Source organism: Drosophila persimilis, unplaced genomic scaffold (genome assembly GCF_003286085.1).
Source record: "Drosophila persimilis strain 14011-0111.01,24,50 unplaced genomic scaffold, DperRS2 tig00000686-arrow-arrow-pilon, whole genome shotgun sequence".
NCBI lineage: Eukaryota > Metazoa > Arthropoda > Insecta > Diptera > Drosophilidae > Drosophila > Drosophila persimilis.
The window spans coordinates 1,008,831-1,024,107 of NW_020825336.1; the positions used below are offsets into that span (position 1 = coordinate 1,008,831).

General features: G+C 47.3%; 3 protein-coding genes across 3 annotated transcripts; 1 reads left to right on the forward strand and 2 right to left on the reverse strand.

Annotated features, from left to right (window-relative positions):
* Positions 1-3,494: 3,494 nt before the first annotated feature.
* On the reverse strand, positions 3,495-4,250 carry LOC6600535. Its single transcript, XM_002025686.2, has one exon. It carries the CDS (start codon positions 4,140-4,142, stop codon positions 3,507-3,509), a length of 636 nt encoding a protein of 211 aa, XP_002025722.1. The 5' UTR covers positions 4,143-4,250; the 3' UTR covers positions 3,495-3,506.
* Positions 4,251-4,325: 75 nt separating this feature from the next.
* On the reverse strand, positions 4,326-8,580 carry LOC6600536 (fibroin heavy chain). The gene is made up of 4 exons (XM_026991826.1): positions 8,236-8,580; positions 7,220-7,357; positions 6,036-6,217; positions 4,326-5,963 (listed from the first exon to the last, which is right to left on the reverse strand). The coding sequence occupies exons 1-4, from the start codon at positions 8,349-8,351 to the stop codon at positions 4,531-4,533; spliced, it is 1,869 nt and encodes a 622-aa protein (XP_026847627.1). The 5' UTR covers positions 8,352-8,580; the 3' UTR covers positions 4,326-4,530.
* A 1,911-nt stretch (positions 8,581-10,491) lies between these two features.
* Positions 10,492-11,744, forward strand: LOC6600537 (general odorant-binding protein 70). Its single transcript, XM_002025688.1, has 3 exons — positions 10,492-10,684; positions 10,742-11,037; positions 11,457-11,744. The coding sequence occupies exons 1-3, from the start codon at positions 10,492-10,494 to the stop codon at positions 11,742-11,744; spliced, it is 777 nt and encodes a 258-aa protein (XP_002025724.1).
* The last annotated feature ends 3,533 nt before the right edge of the window (positions 11,745-15,277 follow it).

The following is a 15,277-nucleotide window of genomic DNA, read 5'->3' on the forward strand; positions in this document are numbered from 1 at the left end:
ACACGGATACAAAAAAAAGGGCTATCCTGCGGAGCTTTTAATTTACGATTGTTTCTTTTTTTTCCAGACTCAAGGAACACCACGCACGAAGGCCGAATGGCACAGACACACAAGACAAAAACACACACCTCCTTCTCTGGGCAGTAGAACCAAGCGGGCCAGACGACGACTGAAGATGAACTGAATCGTGGCCGGGGCCATCGCCTCTGTTTATAACATTTCCATTAGCCAAGCCCCAGCGACAGCCGCAGCCAAAGCCGCAGCCGCAGCCACAGCGACAGCGACAGCAACGTTGACGGGCAAAGAAATGGCCAACGAAACAGGGCCCCAGCAGGTGTAAGAGAGCCCCAAGAAACGAAAAAGAGAACTTGCCCGCTAAGAGAAACAATCGATCGGAGACACAGTCACGTAAACGAGCGCCTTGGGCTGAACACTTATCGGGCTGGGCAAATCTCCTGGCTGGAAGGGTTTTTCTGGCCCGATCCACATTGATATTCATGGATCAAAGTCTGGGCTAGGCTTGTGCAGATTGAGATCTCTTCACTGGACTCATTCACGAGGCTACTACGAGTGTGTTTCCAGGCACTTTTCGTTTCGATTGAAACTTGTTAGGTCGCTGACAGGGTCTTCGCCTTCGACATGGTGCTACCGTTCCATCTAACATCCGAATCATCCTCAACTTCACATCTGACGTTGATTAATTGGCCGTTTATTGGTCGATGATTGAAGAGGAGGCGAGGGGAGGTGACCATTACAAGTAGAGTGAGCATCGAGAATCGAGAATCGAGAACCGTGGAGTGTGTGGGAAGTGGACAGGTAAGCGGCTCGAAACCGAACCGAACGGAGCTCCAAAACATGACATAAGCTTAAATTGTAAAAGACTTAAGACCCCCCCCCCCTGCCCATGCCATGCTCCCATGAATGACAGTCTCGAGTCGTGCGTGTTGTTGGGTAATTCAATTAAAATGTTTGATTGGAGCACTCGTTAGAAAGTTCTTTCCACAGAATGGAGACAAGATTTTGGGGGCTTGCTCACACACTTCTCGGGTAACACCAGCTGTCTGGATTAGCCCCAAGCTCTGATCTGTAAGCATAAATTGGAAAAAAAAACCCCGATTCCGATTGATAATTGAAATTCTTTTCGTATATTTGCCATTGCCGTTGCCGTCGCCGTCGCCTTTGGCTGTCATAAGTCTTTATTAGCCTGGCGGAACCATCCATTTTCTCATTATCTGCGCAGAGACACAGCCACGCCCCCAGCTGACACATATCCCACAGACGCAACAGAATGCATTTTATAATTTTATGGGGCCTGGTTTTCTTGTGTTCGCAGGATTGCCCGCAGCTAAAGTGCCGGCTTCCGATTCCCAATTGGTGGCACAACAATGCCGGGGTAACCCGAGTGTGCAGGCAATAATCATACATATTTCTTGATTAACCAGGATCACCAGGGAGGTGGGGCCGGCTACAGTGCTGTCGACCTTTTGTGGCACACGCAGACATCAATAAAATTGCCACAAGATTTATGGTTTCGAACACCCCAGCGCCGGTGGGGAGCATACAAAATTAGCAGCAATCGCTGTGTAAACTCAAATGCCCCACACGCACACTCGCCAGTCGACTCCGCACTCCGTACTCCCCCCAATCCCCCAATTGGAATGCAGCAATCAAAAGGCGATAAATCGATGCAACAACAGCACCTGAACGGAAAGAAGAGCTCCACTGGGGCAGGAGAGCTCAGAGCTGAAGAGCTGAAGAGCCGCATTGCTGGGGGAAAGAGACCTTGAGACCTATTTATAAATGCATGCAAACGGGACTGAGAGTGGGATGGGATGTCGTTGCCTAGGCATGGCTCGGCTTGGCTTGGCATGGCATGGCCCTGTGCCCAGGGGCCAATTAAATCTGACCTTCGGCGAGAGGTAGAGAGGGAGAGAGGCAGCAGGCAGCAGGAGGAGGCTCAAACCGTTGTTTATAACCGCTAACTGGGAAACAGCGCCTGGGAGATCTCAGATCCATAGCCAGAATAAATTGCCAGCTGCGGTCCCCGCACTGGTTCTGTTCTTTTCGGTTCTGTTCGGTTCGGTTCGGTTTTGTTCTTCTGTAATGCTAACCCAATTATGCAGCAGCGGCCTCTGTTTTTAGGCTGGTTCCCAGGTTAGAGACAGGCATTGATAGTGGCTCTGAGAACGTGTAGTAGATAGGTAGACAGGGACAGAGAGAGAGAGCTCTTTTAGCCCTAAACCAAGATCTATGTCACTGGCAAGTACATTTCTGTCAGCTCTTTTTTACTGCATTCTCCGAAGAAAGTTGTGCGAGTGCGTAGGAACTTGTTTAAGGGAAATTTAAGCGGCCAGATCTCTGACATCAAATTTAATTGTGGCAGTGAAACCTGCTGTGAAACAAACCCAAGCCAAACCGTAATAATTTCAAGTATCTTTTTAAATTATAGTTTTTTTTGTTGTTGTTTCTTTTTTTTTGCAAATATGTATGCATATTATTAATGAAACTTTGTCTCGTGTTGTTTTGGGCTTTTCTTTTGTCGGAGCTCAAAGCATATTTTATTTAGGCCACGATGCGGTCGCCAAGGCTCTCCGCTCCGTTCCGTTCCATTCCGTTCAATTCAAATTATTTGGCAAGTGCGCGCACGCGTCGAACATTTCAAATTTTTAGCGGCAGACTGCGGCTGCGTCTGCGAGCCGAACAAATAACCCACAAAAATAAAGCGAATCAAAACAAAAGTTGACTTAATTTGCCTTTGGGATGCACTGGCCATTTGTAAAATGACTTTGTCCGACCGAGCGGAACCATTTTTATGAGCGGAAAATCAATTAGGCATTATAAAATGCATAAATCGTACAAGTTGTTGGCCCACAAGCACGCGCCAGAAACAGTTAAGACACACAAATAGTGGCTGGTTGGAAACGAAAATTTGGATTTGGATTTGGAATGCGGGAGCAATCAGTGACATCGAAAAGGTGACACCAATCGGATTTTATCGATGGGGAAATCAATGTTTAACAGCATCAATATTTCAATTGATTCTAATTTAAACGATTCTCACTGAGATTGTTTCAGTTTTCTCCGGAAATGAAATTTAGAGCTACGTAGTAGATCAGCTATAGTTTCCGTTTCCGATTGAAACTGTTTCCAAGCTATCTTGAATACTAGGTAAAAAAGAAACCATTAGCAGTACCATTTTCTTATTTCTACAAAGTACATTTACATCGATAACATATACCAATTTCTTTGCCGAATCTCTGATCAATACCTGCCAAGATCTATCCCTTCTTCTATGACAGTTCTACACTGATTTGAAGTAAAGTCTACCGTTTACTTTAGATAGCCTTTCGTTGTCGTTGAAGCCTTTCCTTAGTTGAGTTCCCCCATCACGTTCGATTAGTTGTCAGAGCTGACATTTAGCATGTGTCCGATCTCTAATGCATTCAATGGCCCCCCGAGTAGAAGGAACGAGCGAAACAGTTAGGAGACTAAGTTGTTTCATTTATTTAAGTGTTGGTGCCATATTTGTGCAATTCTTGAAAGTTTGCGGACGTCGGACTCAAGGCATTCGTTTGTATCCCAATTTCCGATTGCGGGTCGGCGGTGGCCTTGGCCAAATTGCCACCCATGACAACGAAGCCAATGCCGGCGCCAGCCTTGTAGCTCAACTCGTGGTATCCGGCCTCGTCGTAGTAGGAGTACTTCCCCAAGACATTGCCCGCCTCATCGGTGCGCTGGGCATGCGACATCTGGTGGGTGCTGAAGTCGAAGCTGGGTGCGGCCTGTTGGAAGCTATTGGGACTTGGATTGAGATTGGGACTGGGATATGTTTGATAGCCTCTGCTCAGGGATGATGTGGCCACACTGTCTGCTGTTGGGTGGCTGTTGTAGCTGCTCCCGGCGGTTGGGGATTCCCTGTACCTCAGCGATTGCTGCACGAACTGCAGGGGACCAGAGAGCTCTAGGGAATTGATTGGACCGGCTGCCTGTCCATGTTTGGGGGACAGGACGCTCCTGCCTGCCCTGTCGATATCCGTGTTGTACGAGTACCCATGGCCGTTGAACTGCATGTAGACCTGGGCTCCATGCACACAGGCTAGTCCCAACAATCCGAGCTGGAGGAGCAGCAAATGACACTTCATCTTTCAGCAAACTTCGGGGCAAAACTAGGCCCAGAGCTGGCTGAGACTGGGGTTATATGTTGGCCGAAAGAAACCGCAGACTTTGGCTCCAACCTGCTTATGTCAGGGTATCGGAATATCCACGGGTATCGCATAACCCAATGCAGCTATAGATAGTCTCAGAGAAGCAGATACAGATGCAGATGCAGATGCAGATACAGATATATTATGTATTCCGCTTTAAATACTGTTACAGTTTCCATGTTGCAGGCATTGCAGGGTGAACGGTTGCATTGGCATTCAACCCAGTTATCGGTTACTTAACGCTGATTGATCACTCGATCACTTATGGCTACCACTACGAACTAGCACTACAAGTATCCAAGGAGGAATAGGAGGATGATCATATCTAGTGCTCCCTGGAGGCAGCCAGATCGGCGATCTCGTCCTGCCGCAGTGCCTCCGAGGGCGACAGCCCGACACGTCCGCCCAGCGGAACAATGTCGATGTTCTGGACATGGGCCCTCACACTCTGCCCCGGCGGCAAGCCCACATACCACTTGCCCACGTTCTTGATCACCGTGGAGTCGCGATGCCGCTGCACCCACTCCCGGTCGCGGTCGATCTCCAGGATGCGATGGTTGGCAGTGACCAAAGGAGGCAGCGAGCTGCCCACGTCGTCGTCGTTGAGGTTGTAGTTGTCGCCAGGGCCGCTGATGGCACTGCCAGTGCCTCCTCCTCCTCCTCCTCCGCCAGTGGGTGGTAGATAGCCAAGGCTAGAGTCTCCTTCACTGGAGGCTGATCCTCCCCTTCGTGTGCTTCCCCCTCCACCTCCTCCTCCTCTTTCTGAGCTACCGCCACTGAATCTATTCCGATTTCTTGTTCCGCTGGCATTAATTCGGGTGGAAGCACCGCCTCCTTGTCGTGTGGCACCACCACCCACTGAGCTACCACCGCCTGTTCGCGTGCCACCTCTGCCACCTGCGCCTCCCACTGCTCCTCCTCCTCCTCTTTCTGCATCGTATCTGGTGCTGCCTCTTTGGGAGCTTCCTGCTGGATACCCCCGACGATCTTCTTTGCCCCGGAAAGAACTGGAACCACTGGAGCCGCTGCTGAGACCGATATCATCATCCTGATTGCCACCACCATTATCATCGAGTCCCAGATCGTTCTCCGCTGCTCCATCTCCATCGGCAGCCTCCCCCTCATCTTTGCCTCCTGCTCCTCCTCCTCCTCCTCCCCTGTTTCCTCCACTGGGTTTCAGATAATCTGTGGCACCTGTTCGGCTACCAGCACGTCCTCTGCCACCACCACCACCACCGCCCACTCCTGCTCCACTTGGCCCAGAGCCACTCCCACCGGAAGCACTGCCAGTAGCCACACCCAATCCCCCACCTGCACCCCTTCCAAAGTCATTGGCCAACCGGAAGTCCGTGTCCGCCAGCCGGAAATCAGCCACCGAGGGATTTATGTGCGTGCCCGGACCAATGCGATTGTGCACCACCCGATAGCCAATGCCCGCACCTGCGATATACTCCACCGTCCGCTGCACGCCCTTGTCGTCGAGGAAGGAGTAGGTGCCGCGCACCAGGCCATCCGGGGCACGACTCTCCGCACGACGGTGATCCGGTCCGGCGGCAATCAGCTTGTAGCTACCCGCTGGGCCCCTTTGCACGGACATCTTGCCGCGAGTCCGGGGCGGGGCCTTGTACAGGGGACTGGAGTAGGCCACGCTGGAGGGGTTGTCGGGCACGGCATTGGAGATCTCGAACCCAGTGCCGGCTCCAGCGGCATAGCGCACACTATGACGCTCACCCACATCATCCAGGTAGGAATAGAGACCTAACGAAAGACAGAGAGGAAGAGAGAGAAATGATTTTGGTTTTTTCTTCTCGAATCAGAAGGAAGACTCACCCCTGATCCTATTTCCGGAATCATTCTCCTCGCTCCGCGACTGGTCCGGAGTGCGGAAGCTGAAGCTGTACGAGGGATCATCGAACGGGTCGGCAAGGGGATCGTCTAGGCTACCCCGGGGCCGAACCGGATACTGGGCCAAATCCATTTTCCGATGAATCTTCGGTCCATTCACGCGAAATCTGTGTGAGAATCGGGAGATTAATTAGCTGTCGACTACAATGAGTGATCCTCCTCCTCCTTCTTTTCCACCCCCCCGCGCACGAGAGATTGGGTAAACCCGGAGAGCGGAAGCCAATTGAAATCGCCCGTCTGTTGCTCCCATAAGCACTGCAATTTCAATCAGATCTAATCTGGACATGGCGTGGCACGTCATTACTTTGATTACCACATCTGGGGGCTCGAGTCTGTCTGTCCAGGGAATCGCTCCATTCAGAATCATTGCTATCGCTGAGCATCTGTGATCTGTTGTTTGCACTGCCACTACCCTGTACTTCTATTCGAGCAGAAGGGGTGTATTGTGGAGGTAAATGACATGCGAAGTGTTCTAGTTGTCCAGTTGTCTGTTTGGCAACTTGATATCTCAGATGAGAGAGGATTAAGGATATATCCTTGCCCATACAATGGTAAAAGTGTTGTTTCAAGAGAGATCAAAGAGACTTCCCTTAATCATTAATAACAACATGTAAGTAGCAGATAGTCGGATCCCTCGGCTCTGGGAGTTTTTACTTGTTTTTCAGCCAGTCAATTTGTTAACAGCTTTTTGTTTCCCCCGTTTGCCGGAGATTGCAAAAAACAATCACATCTCACAACAACAAAAACAGCGGCAGGCTAATGGAAAAACGTTTAGGCAACAGCAAAAAAAAAAAAAACAGTCCAATGTGTTAGAACCGTTTCAGCTTTGTCTTCGACTTCGACTTCGAGATGGAGATGGAGTTGGGTTCGGTTCAGTTGGGCTTCGCTTCAGTGGTCACCGCCTGCCGCCAACCGCAAATCCATACATGCACACCTACATATACGTATGAATGAGGATGAGCTGGGGTCGGGTCGGGTCGGATCGGGCCAGACACACAGATAACTCACTTTGTGCTTAAACTAGCTCTACCGCTGCGGCTGCCGCACTTTGCCCCTACCATCTGCCTGGTAGACGATCTATGATGTGTAGCATGTCTTCGTTTACTCACCCACGTGGTCCGGCCGTATAGACGGTCTCTTCGATCTGGCCGCTCGCTGGACTACGCGAACCATAACGACCTCGCACCGTGTTGTCTGGAGTGCCCGAGGCGCTGTGATAGTAGCCCCCAATGTCATCATTTGCATGTCTGCGGTCGGTCGGTCCGATCGATGGTAGTATCCACAGTAGCAGTAGCCGTAGTAAAGGCAGTATCCAAAAGCGGCAAGTAATTGCGTTGCCCCCATGCGTGGCAGGAGTCGTGGCAGGGTAGCAGATGTGCGAAATGGTAGGGGAACGACGGAAATGTGTTATTGTGGCGATTGCAAAATGCTTGAGGCGTTAAAAAAGGTGTTAAAAATCTTAAAATTTACTCGAGTGTGTGATGGTAAAAGGTAAGACATCATTGAACGATTAGATGATTTGTTAGATTTATGATCCATGCCCATGATCCAGAAAAAAGTAATTGAGATGTGGCACTTTTTGGGGTTCGCTCTATGTCGAGGGTAAATCATAGAGGAACTCCATTACCACCAATAAATGGATACCATGTGAACATATCTTAAGGATATCTTAATTGCGGAATATATGTTAGATCATTCGTCATAGTATATCTTAAAATGCTGCTATTGGAAATATCATATACTCTAAGGATAATATTTCATGAGGGCTTTTCTTTATGAAATTTATCCAACATTATAGCTGTATCAAGATCTTTAGAGATTTTTAGATAGAAGCTCAGAGCTCAGATTAAAATTAAATCAGGGCATCCTATCAACTGTACTTTTTTCCAAGTATATTAAAGGCACACATTTAATACAAAAATTAAAAAAAAAAATAGAAAACTGCAATCTTTTAAAACATATTGATCCTGGCATATAACATTTTGTCTCTTTTAGATTCGTATCCATTCAAATTCTTTTTCAAACCACTTTTTCTTTGTATTAAAAAAAAAAACAAAACAAAAAGTCCTTTACTCAATTAAATGGAAAGGGTGCAACTCATTCATGCAATTATTTGTCACAATACCGAAACTGAAAAGATCCATCCTCGTTGATGGTATTGTATTCGATTTCAGCACTCGCCGGATCTGCAAAGTATCCCAGGAGAGCGCATAGAAACCAAAGCATATGCAGATGCAGCATCTTCGCTGTCGAACACTCGACTCCTCAATCAAGATTGGATTGTGAGAGATTCAAACGAGCATCCTGTCCCAGGGAACAGGAAGAGTCACAAGCACAAATCACCAGGCGAATGTCTGCTACGATGTCTGGACCGATACGAATCCGATTCCGATCTCGACTGGGACTCTCTCTCTATGGAGACTATGGAGACTATGGAAACTATGGAGACGATGATACAGTGAGCAGGCGGCAAGAACAACGCGACGACGACGACTGATGCGCCCCATCGTTAGACCTTCGTATTTAAATACGATTCTCAGGCGAGGCAGCCAACGGTGGCAGCACAGCACAGCACAGTACATCAGCGGTTCGTGTTGCCTCTGCTGCTGCCACTTGTCTCACCTGACCACCCACCGAACCCCGAAACATCAGCCACGAAACACCAGGCAGCAGAGTGGAAGCCACGAAGATGAAACAGCAGCATTTGTGTGCAAATTGCGTTGCAAGAAATGTGGCTTTCCCCGCCCCCACCACACACCCTTCTAAGAAAGGACAGGAGTGGAGTGAAGAGGCGAGGAGAGGAGCAGCAGTGGCAGTGGCAGTGTGGCAGTGTGGCAGTGTGGCAGGGGCAGGTGAGAGAATTTGTTCTAATGACGGACACGCAAGTGTTGTTGTGGCAGCTGTACGACTACGACGAGAGCAGTGGCTGTTGTTGTTTATTCTGGTGGCAGGCCAGGCTCCTTGTTCAGTAAATTGCAACAAGAACGGGAGAATATGGCCTGGAATGGGAAATGGCGAGTGCAGAATGGGGAATGGCGAATGGAAAATGGAAAATCGTGCGCGCAACTGCCTGTCAATTAGCTCACGTTGTTCCCTGAGACCGACCCTCTTGAGAGAGAGAGAGAGTCAGAGTCAGAGACAGAGACAGAGAGCTCTTCCTGCCGTTGACATCCCCACCCAGAGACGGATCTATGGCCGAGCATTCTGGCAGCTGCCATTGCATTGAACTTCAGTCGAGTCGAGGATCAGAGAGAGGCGAAATATTCAATTTGGCAGCGGGCACCGTTAGGTGGCCGGGGCTGGGACTGAGACTGGGACTGTGTGGCGATTACGAATTCGATCCGCTCCGAGTCTAGGTCAGTGTCTTAGCTGCAATTTGCTGCGGCAGCGGTCAGCGGCATTGCATCATGCAATTAAAGGCAATTACCTACCAGCCAAAGCCACAGCCAGAGCCACAGTTTTCGATGAGCTATGTACGCCCGCTACGAAAGCGACACAATTTCCGCCTAGGATGTGCCAAAGCCTCCAAAAGTTCTCGGTGCTTTTTAATGAACCATAATTAGTATGTAGCCGCTTCCAAGTACAGTTATTGGCCATTGTTCTGGATGCTCCTCTCTCTCTCTCCCTCTCCTCTTGTCCGATTCCGAGTCCGAGTGCGGGTGCGGGACCACCTCCTCCTCCGCTGATTAGAACGAAAGACTCAAGGCACAAACTTCGGACCGCTTCGCTGATTATGATGACAAAGACTTGGCTCTGGCTTTACGGCCAACAAACCACCGCCAACTACCGCCTATGATAATCTTTATGATCTTTATGTTACGGTTTCCAGACATATGCAAATTTTGACCGAATGCGGAAGACTTTTGTGGTTTTAGTTCTGGGCCGTTTATTGGTTAATTGTTCAGTCAAATGGAGCGGGTGCGCTTGATATTTGAATTGAAAATAATGGAATGGATACCCGATACGATCGGGGAGCCGCAATAACATCATCAGCCGCAGTGAGATGCTGCCAATGACCATGTGTTCATCGTAAGCATGTGGTCGACTTTGGCTTTAAGGACAAGTTTCTAACGATTTGGAGGCAACTGCACGCATGGGAAATGTGCAACCAGTTGTGGCAGGCAGGCAGTCGGACAACTTGCCATTGAACCACATACCCATAGAGCAAAACTGGAATCTCATATACGTTTCACTCACCCAGACGACGGATCATAGAGGTGACCAGCCGCCAGCAGCCAAAAGCCGCCATCCTGTGAACGAAAGTGAAAATGCTTTCGTTTTCATTTGAGCTCCTCTGGCGGCGGCATTCATTTGACAGCAGCCCAGGGGCTCAGATCTGTTCAGCTCCTCCGTTGGTTCAACCATTAATCAATCTTTTGCGATGAAAATTACACAACTTTTATATATCTTGTGTGTGGTGGTTATCACATCGATCGGTGTGATCGATGCCGTGGGCTATATAATACGCTTCGAGACGAAGAAGTCGCGCTGTCTGAATCCTCCCAGGACCGCCCGCAAGGTAGAGTCCGTGATCACGCACTGCCAGGATGAGGTGAAGACAAAACTAGTCAATGGTGGGTGCAGAAATCAGCGAATCCTCTCACACCCTAATGGACTTATTGCCTCCACAGAAGCCTATGAAATACTGAAAGAGCAGGTGTCGCAGGATCAGCCCCCCATCGATCCCAACGATGATACCATCGACTATATGTGGCCCTCTGTTCCCAGTGGATCTTCAGGCGTAGAACTGGATCATCCACCCACTGGGCCATTAAATGCCAGCCACTACGAGTACATATTGTTCGATGAGCCCGAACCACATCGCCGTATGGCGCGTCTAATGAAGAACATCCGACGCCTGGATGGGGCACGTTCGGACATATATCACCCGACTCTGGTGCCGCTGGAGGACAAGCGTATAGCGGGGGTAAGTGATACTCCCCCTATCACAGAGATCTTCAGGGGCAGCTGGAGAGCCATCTTCAAGTGTTAATGAAATGCAAGCCAACGCTCAATTAAGTTCAATGGCAGCCCAAAGAAAAACAATATGGCCAGAGAATAATCACTACACCCCCCTCCCTGCCCCCCCTAGCCCACTCACCGCCCATGTTAAAGTCAGGGTTAATAGACAATTGAAAGAAAAGCGCTAGGCCGCAGTTGCCACTGCATTTTCATTGCATTTTCAGTTCCATTCATAATCACACGCCTCCCAGCCTCAGGTCTCGGATCTCAGGTTTTTCACACTGTAAAGCGCACTTAATACACATTAGCTGCTGGATTTTATGCATCAGCAAATTGAATGGCTGCCATTCGTTTTCATCATCGTTTTCCCCCAATCCCCTTTAGTGTCTGCTGCACTGCGTCTATGCCAAGAACCATGCCATCGATCATATGGGCTGGCCCACACTGGACGGACTGGTGCAATTCTACTCGGAGGGCGTCCACGAGCACGGCTTCTTTATGGCCACCCTGCGCTCGGTGAATCTCTGCCTGCGGGCCATGACCACCAAGTACCGTGTCAATCGCCAGGCGTTGCCGCAGAAAGGTGAAAGCTGCGATCTGGCTTTCGACGTCTTCGACTGCATATCGGACCAAATTACAGGCTATTGCCTTGATCAGTATAGCCGGTATTAGTATTAGCCTGTGTGTGTATCTGTATATCCATGTGTGTGGCGTGTGTCAATAAAATGTTTAGTGCAAATCCAATTGCAAGTTACGACCATCCCATACCATGGTTGCGGCACTTTTTATAACTTGTTTTTTTGTTTTTTTTTTTAAATTAATGTTTTTTATTTATTATTAGAAATCAGTTATACCTTAACAATGGCTATTACTACTTATCTTAAGAGTTTAATAGTTCGATATATACATACACGTGTACATTTTAATAAGATGATTTTGGTTTTGTATTATTTAGCAAATTGTTTTCTATTTGTAAGTCAGTAAGAGTCCTCTAACTGCTTCATTTGAATGATTAAAAATCTGTCATTGTATCGACTACTGTGATGGTTTACTTGATCTCCATTTTTAGGAATGTGGAGTTCGTTTTCAAGCTTTGAAGTCCGAACAAACCAAGGAGCACCGGTCATCGCCCTTAAGGGTTTTCCTTTGCCTAATTCTTATTTTGTTGACATATGTATCTTTTGCTGCACATTCCCAGACTTTCTGGGTAGAAAAAATTTGTTTGGCTTATTTTGCCAGTTTGTGTAGTAAGAAAATCGAATTAAGTCGAGTATATCCGAACGTTTCCAAACGGAAAAATATACCGCTTAAATAATATCAGATGAAATCCACCTGACGTCTGGTTCAAAGGAGGTGGAAGCTCGTTAGGTTAGGATAGATTAACCCGGACGGCCCTCAGCGGAAGCTGGTTATATTGGCTCTATATTTTTCATATAGATTTGAATGTAGGGCAATACCCGGATTGAGTCATGATATTTTTTGGATTTTATAAAAAAATTGCTAACACAACAGGTAAAAATTTGCCACACGGTATCTACATGTGAGATATACGCCATGGTGGCTCCACCTGTTTCCCTTTGTTAATTGTGTCGTAGGGGAAAATAAATAAAATAAGTTCATTCTTTGGATTAAATTGAATTTAATAAAAAGCGGGATAGAGAAATGCCTTGAAAAGATGCCTTGTTTGTTATGAAAAAAATTTATTTTGGGTTCATTTTTGTTGACAAGTTTAACAACCTTATTTTGTAAAAAATCCAATAAGAGGGAGTACTTAAAATTAGCATAACTTGTAGCAAATTGTTTCATCTATCGGATTAAATGATTAAATGATGTGTTCAGTGTTGAGGATCCAATCTAGTAACATTTAACCGAATATCAAATTTGGAAATATGATTTCCAATCGTGGACAGAGAACGAATAACCCATTGTCGACCATTCAAATATACTCCACAAATATAAAGCAACTTGAAGAATAATAGCGCAGTTCAGGTTAAAGCAATAGTGGTAACTTTCTTTATTTTGTATTAGAGTGAAAGGACGCGTCTACAAAACAGTATAATTTTCCGCGCCTTCACTCAATTTTTTCATCTATTTAAATAAAGAGGGGTTAAGTGGGTTAAGTTGGAAAAAACGTGCGCACCAGGGTGCCCGTTTACGTTCTGTTATATACTTTTTCGGTATATTTTGTAAATGAGGCGATATATTTCGGTATATTTCTGAGGGTCAGACGGTATATCTTATCGCGTCACACTGTCGCCCATCCCTATAAAAAAGTTTTGGCTGTAAAAACGTAAATAAGTTTAAATTTTTTCTATTTAAGGATTTCAAGTGCAAAATTAATCGCAAGTGTAGCGTATAATAATCTGTAGTGTATGTGTCTGTCTCAGTTTTGTGAAAACTCGTGTGCTTGAGGTGGCTTTAACATTTTCCCTTGCATTCGCTTTTCGATCATGTGAATTTCCTGGAATTTGAGTCCAGTGGACTTCCCATTAACTGTCCACCGCGTGGTCAACCATCCTAGGGAGTCAGTGAAGTTCCCCGGATTCCATAATGCATTTTGAGAGCCTTTTTCATGGCCCTGGCGAAGGACTGTTCTTATATAATACAAGTGCAGGTGGGCGGTGGACCCTCAATATGCGCTTGCGCCTGCTAATCGCATGAAAAGTGAAATTTCCCAACGATTTTTCTGCTGTCGCTCGCTATCGGTGCAGCTCTTGTTGCCGCCTACAAATGGCTACGTCACATGTGATTTTGTAAAAATTATTTCGTGTCTGCTGCATCGATGACGCAATAATTGTGCGTTCCGTTCCCATTCCAATTGCCGCGTGTGCTTTTTTCTATGCTCGCGTTTTGTGAATCATCAATCAACTCGAAGAAGAAAGCGCGCGGCACAGTTAGCTTTTGCTGTGCGTGAGAAAAGGAGGGGGGTTAACATAACAAGTTGTTGCCCTCGTTTTTGTTGGTTATTGCCAGTTAAACAAATAGCTCTATGGCTCTCAAACCTATGATAAGAACGGTATGATAGTCCCAGACCAGCGCATACTTGCAGTTCTGCCTCTCTCTCTCTTGTGCAGCTTGTTTCGGCATTTGAGCTTCGCGCTTGCTAACTCTCTTTCTCTCTCGCTCAGTGTAGCTGCACTCACTGAAAGAACTGTTAGGACTATAGCGTCACTTCTTGCTCTCTTTTTATTTCTCTTTCGGCTGTTTCCCCAACTCCCTTTGGCCTTCCACTTCTTCTTCTTCTACTATGGCCAGCTGTGCGTCGGAGGGGGCTCGTCTAGTTGGACCCCTCAATGAAATGCAGTTGCAGGGTGGTTTCTGTCCCCGCTAAGTGGAGACTCTCGCCTTATCGATTGCGTTCCTGGAATTCCGCACCTTTGAAGCCCATCAGAATTGATAAACCAATGCCGATAGACCAAGCGCGTGTATGAACTTGAAAATGTTATTGATTAGTCGGGGAGGAGGTAATCGATACACTTTTTAATATTAACCAGAAGAATGTACTTGGTTTTGTATTTGTTCCCCTCCCACATAGCCTGTGTGGGCGGCTCTGTCGAAAAGGCGGCCGGCTGACGAGCGGGCGGACTTTTGTTTGTTGTAAACAAAATTCTGCCTATAAATAGGGAAAGAGGCCAGACGAGGTACAGGGGAACAGACCAGAAGAAACGAACGAGACGAACGAACCCATGAGATAAGTTAAGGAACTTGTGTATGCGATACCTGGATTGTTATCAGCTGACTGGCCATACCCCCTTTTCCTTGAGCTACAGAGCCGTTCGTGCACCCACACACACAGATGCATTGTTTTGCAGTGTCATGTGCCCGTTTTCTGTTTTCGTTTGTGTGTGTTTTTATCACACGCTCTCTGTTTTCCTTTCCTTCCGTTCGCTTTTGACGAAAGAAAACGCAAAACGAGAGGAGGCAGCCGACAAATTCGATTTCTAAAATGTATCTCCCTCTCGGTGGGCCCCGACTGTTCGCAGTCGACGCGCAGCACTCAACACGAACAAACGTATCTGTCAGATACGCCGTGACGAGTATATATATTCGGTTGGTTTTTTTGGGAGCAGTCCGCATACAGTATTTCATGCGTACATATAATCGTATATTGGTTTATTCGGTCTACTCCCCAAAACAGTGTATAATTAGTCGGATAAAAGTAATATTTGAATGAATTATCCGCGGGCCCATACGCCGTCGAGTCA

What these genes read in the sequence shown, in the direction of transcription:
- LOC6600535 (XM_002025686.2), bottom strand. Translation starts at nt 4,142, where the DNA reads ATGAAGTGTCATTTGCTGCTCCTCCAGCTCGGATTGTTGGGACTAGCC.
- LOC6600536 (XM_026991826.1), bottom strand. Translation starts at nt 8,351, where the DNA reads ATGCTGCATCTGCATATGCTTTGGTTTCTATGCGCTCTCCTGGGATAC. An exon ending in GATGGATCTTTTCAGTTTCG is followed by an intron (nt 7,358 to 8,235) that starts GTATTGTGACAA and finishes GACCGACCGCAG; the next exon opens with ACATGCAAATGATGACATTG. An exon ending in TATACGGCCGGACCACGTGG is followed by an intron (nt 6,218 to 7,219) that starts GTGAGTAAACGA and finishes ATTCTCACACAG; the next exon opens with ATTTCGCGTGAATGGACCGA.
- LOC6600537 (XM_002025688.1), top strand. Translation starts at nt 10,492, where the DNA reads ATGAAAATTACACAACTTTTATATATCTTGTGTGTGGTGGTTATCACA. An exon ending in GAAGACAAAACTAGTCAATG is followed by an intron (nt 10,685 to 10,741) that starts GTGGGTGCAGAA and finishes TTGCCTCCACAG; the next exon opens with AAGCCTATGAAATACTGAAA. An exon ending in AGGACAAGCGTATAGCGGGG is followed by an intron (nt 11,038 to 11,456) that starts GTAAGTGATACT and finishes AATCCCCTTTAG; the next exon opens with TGTCTGCTGCACTGCGTCTA.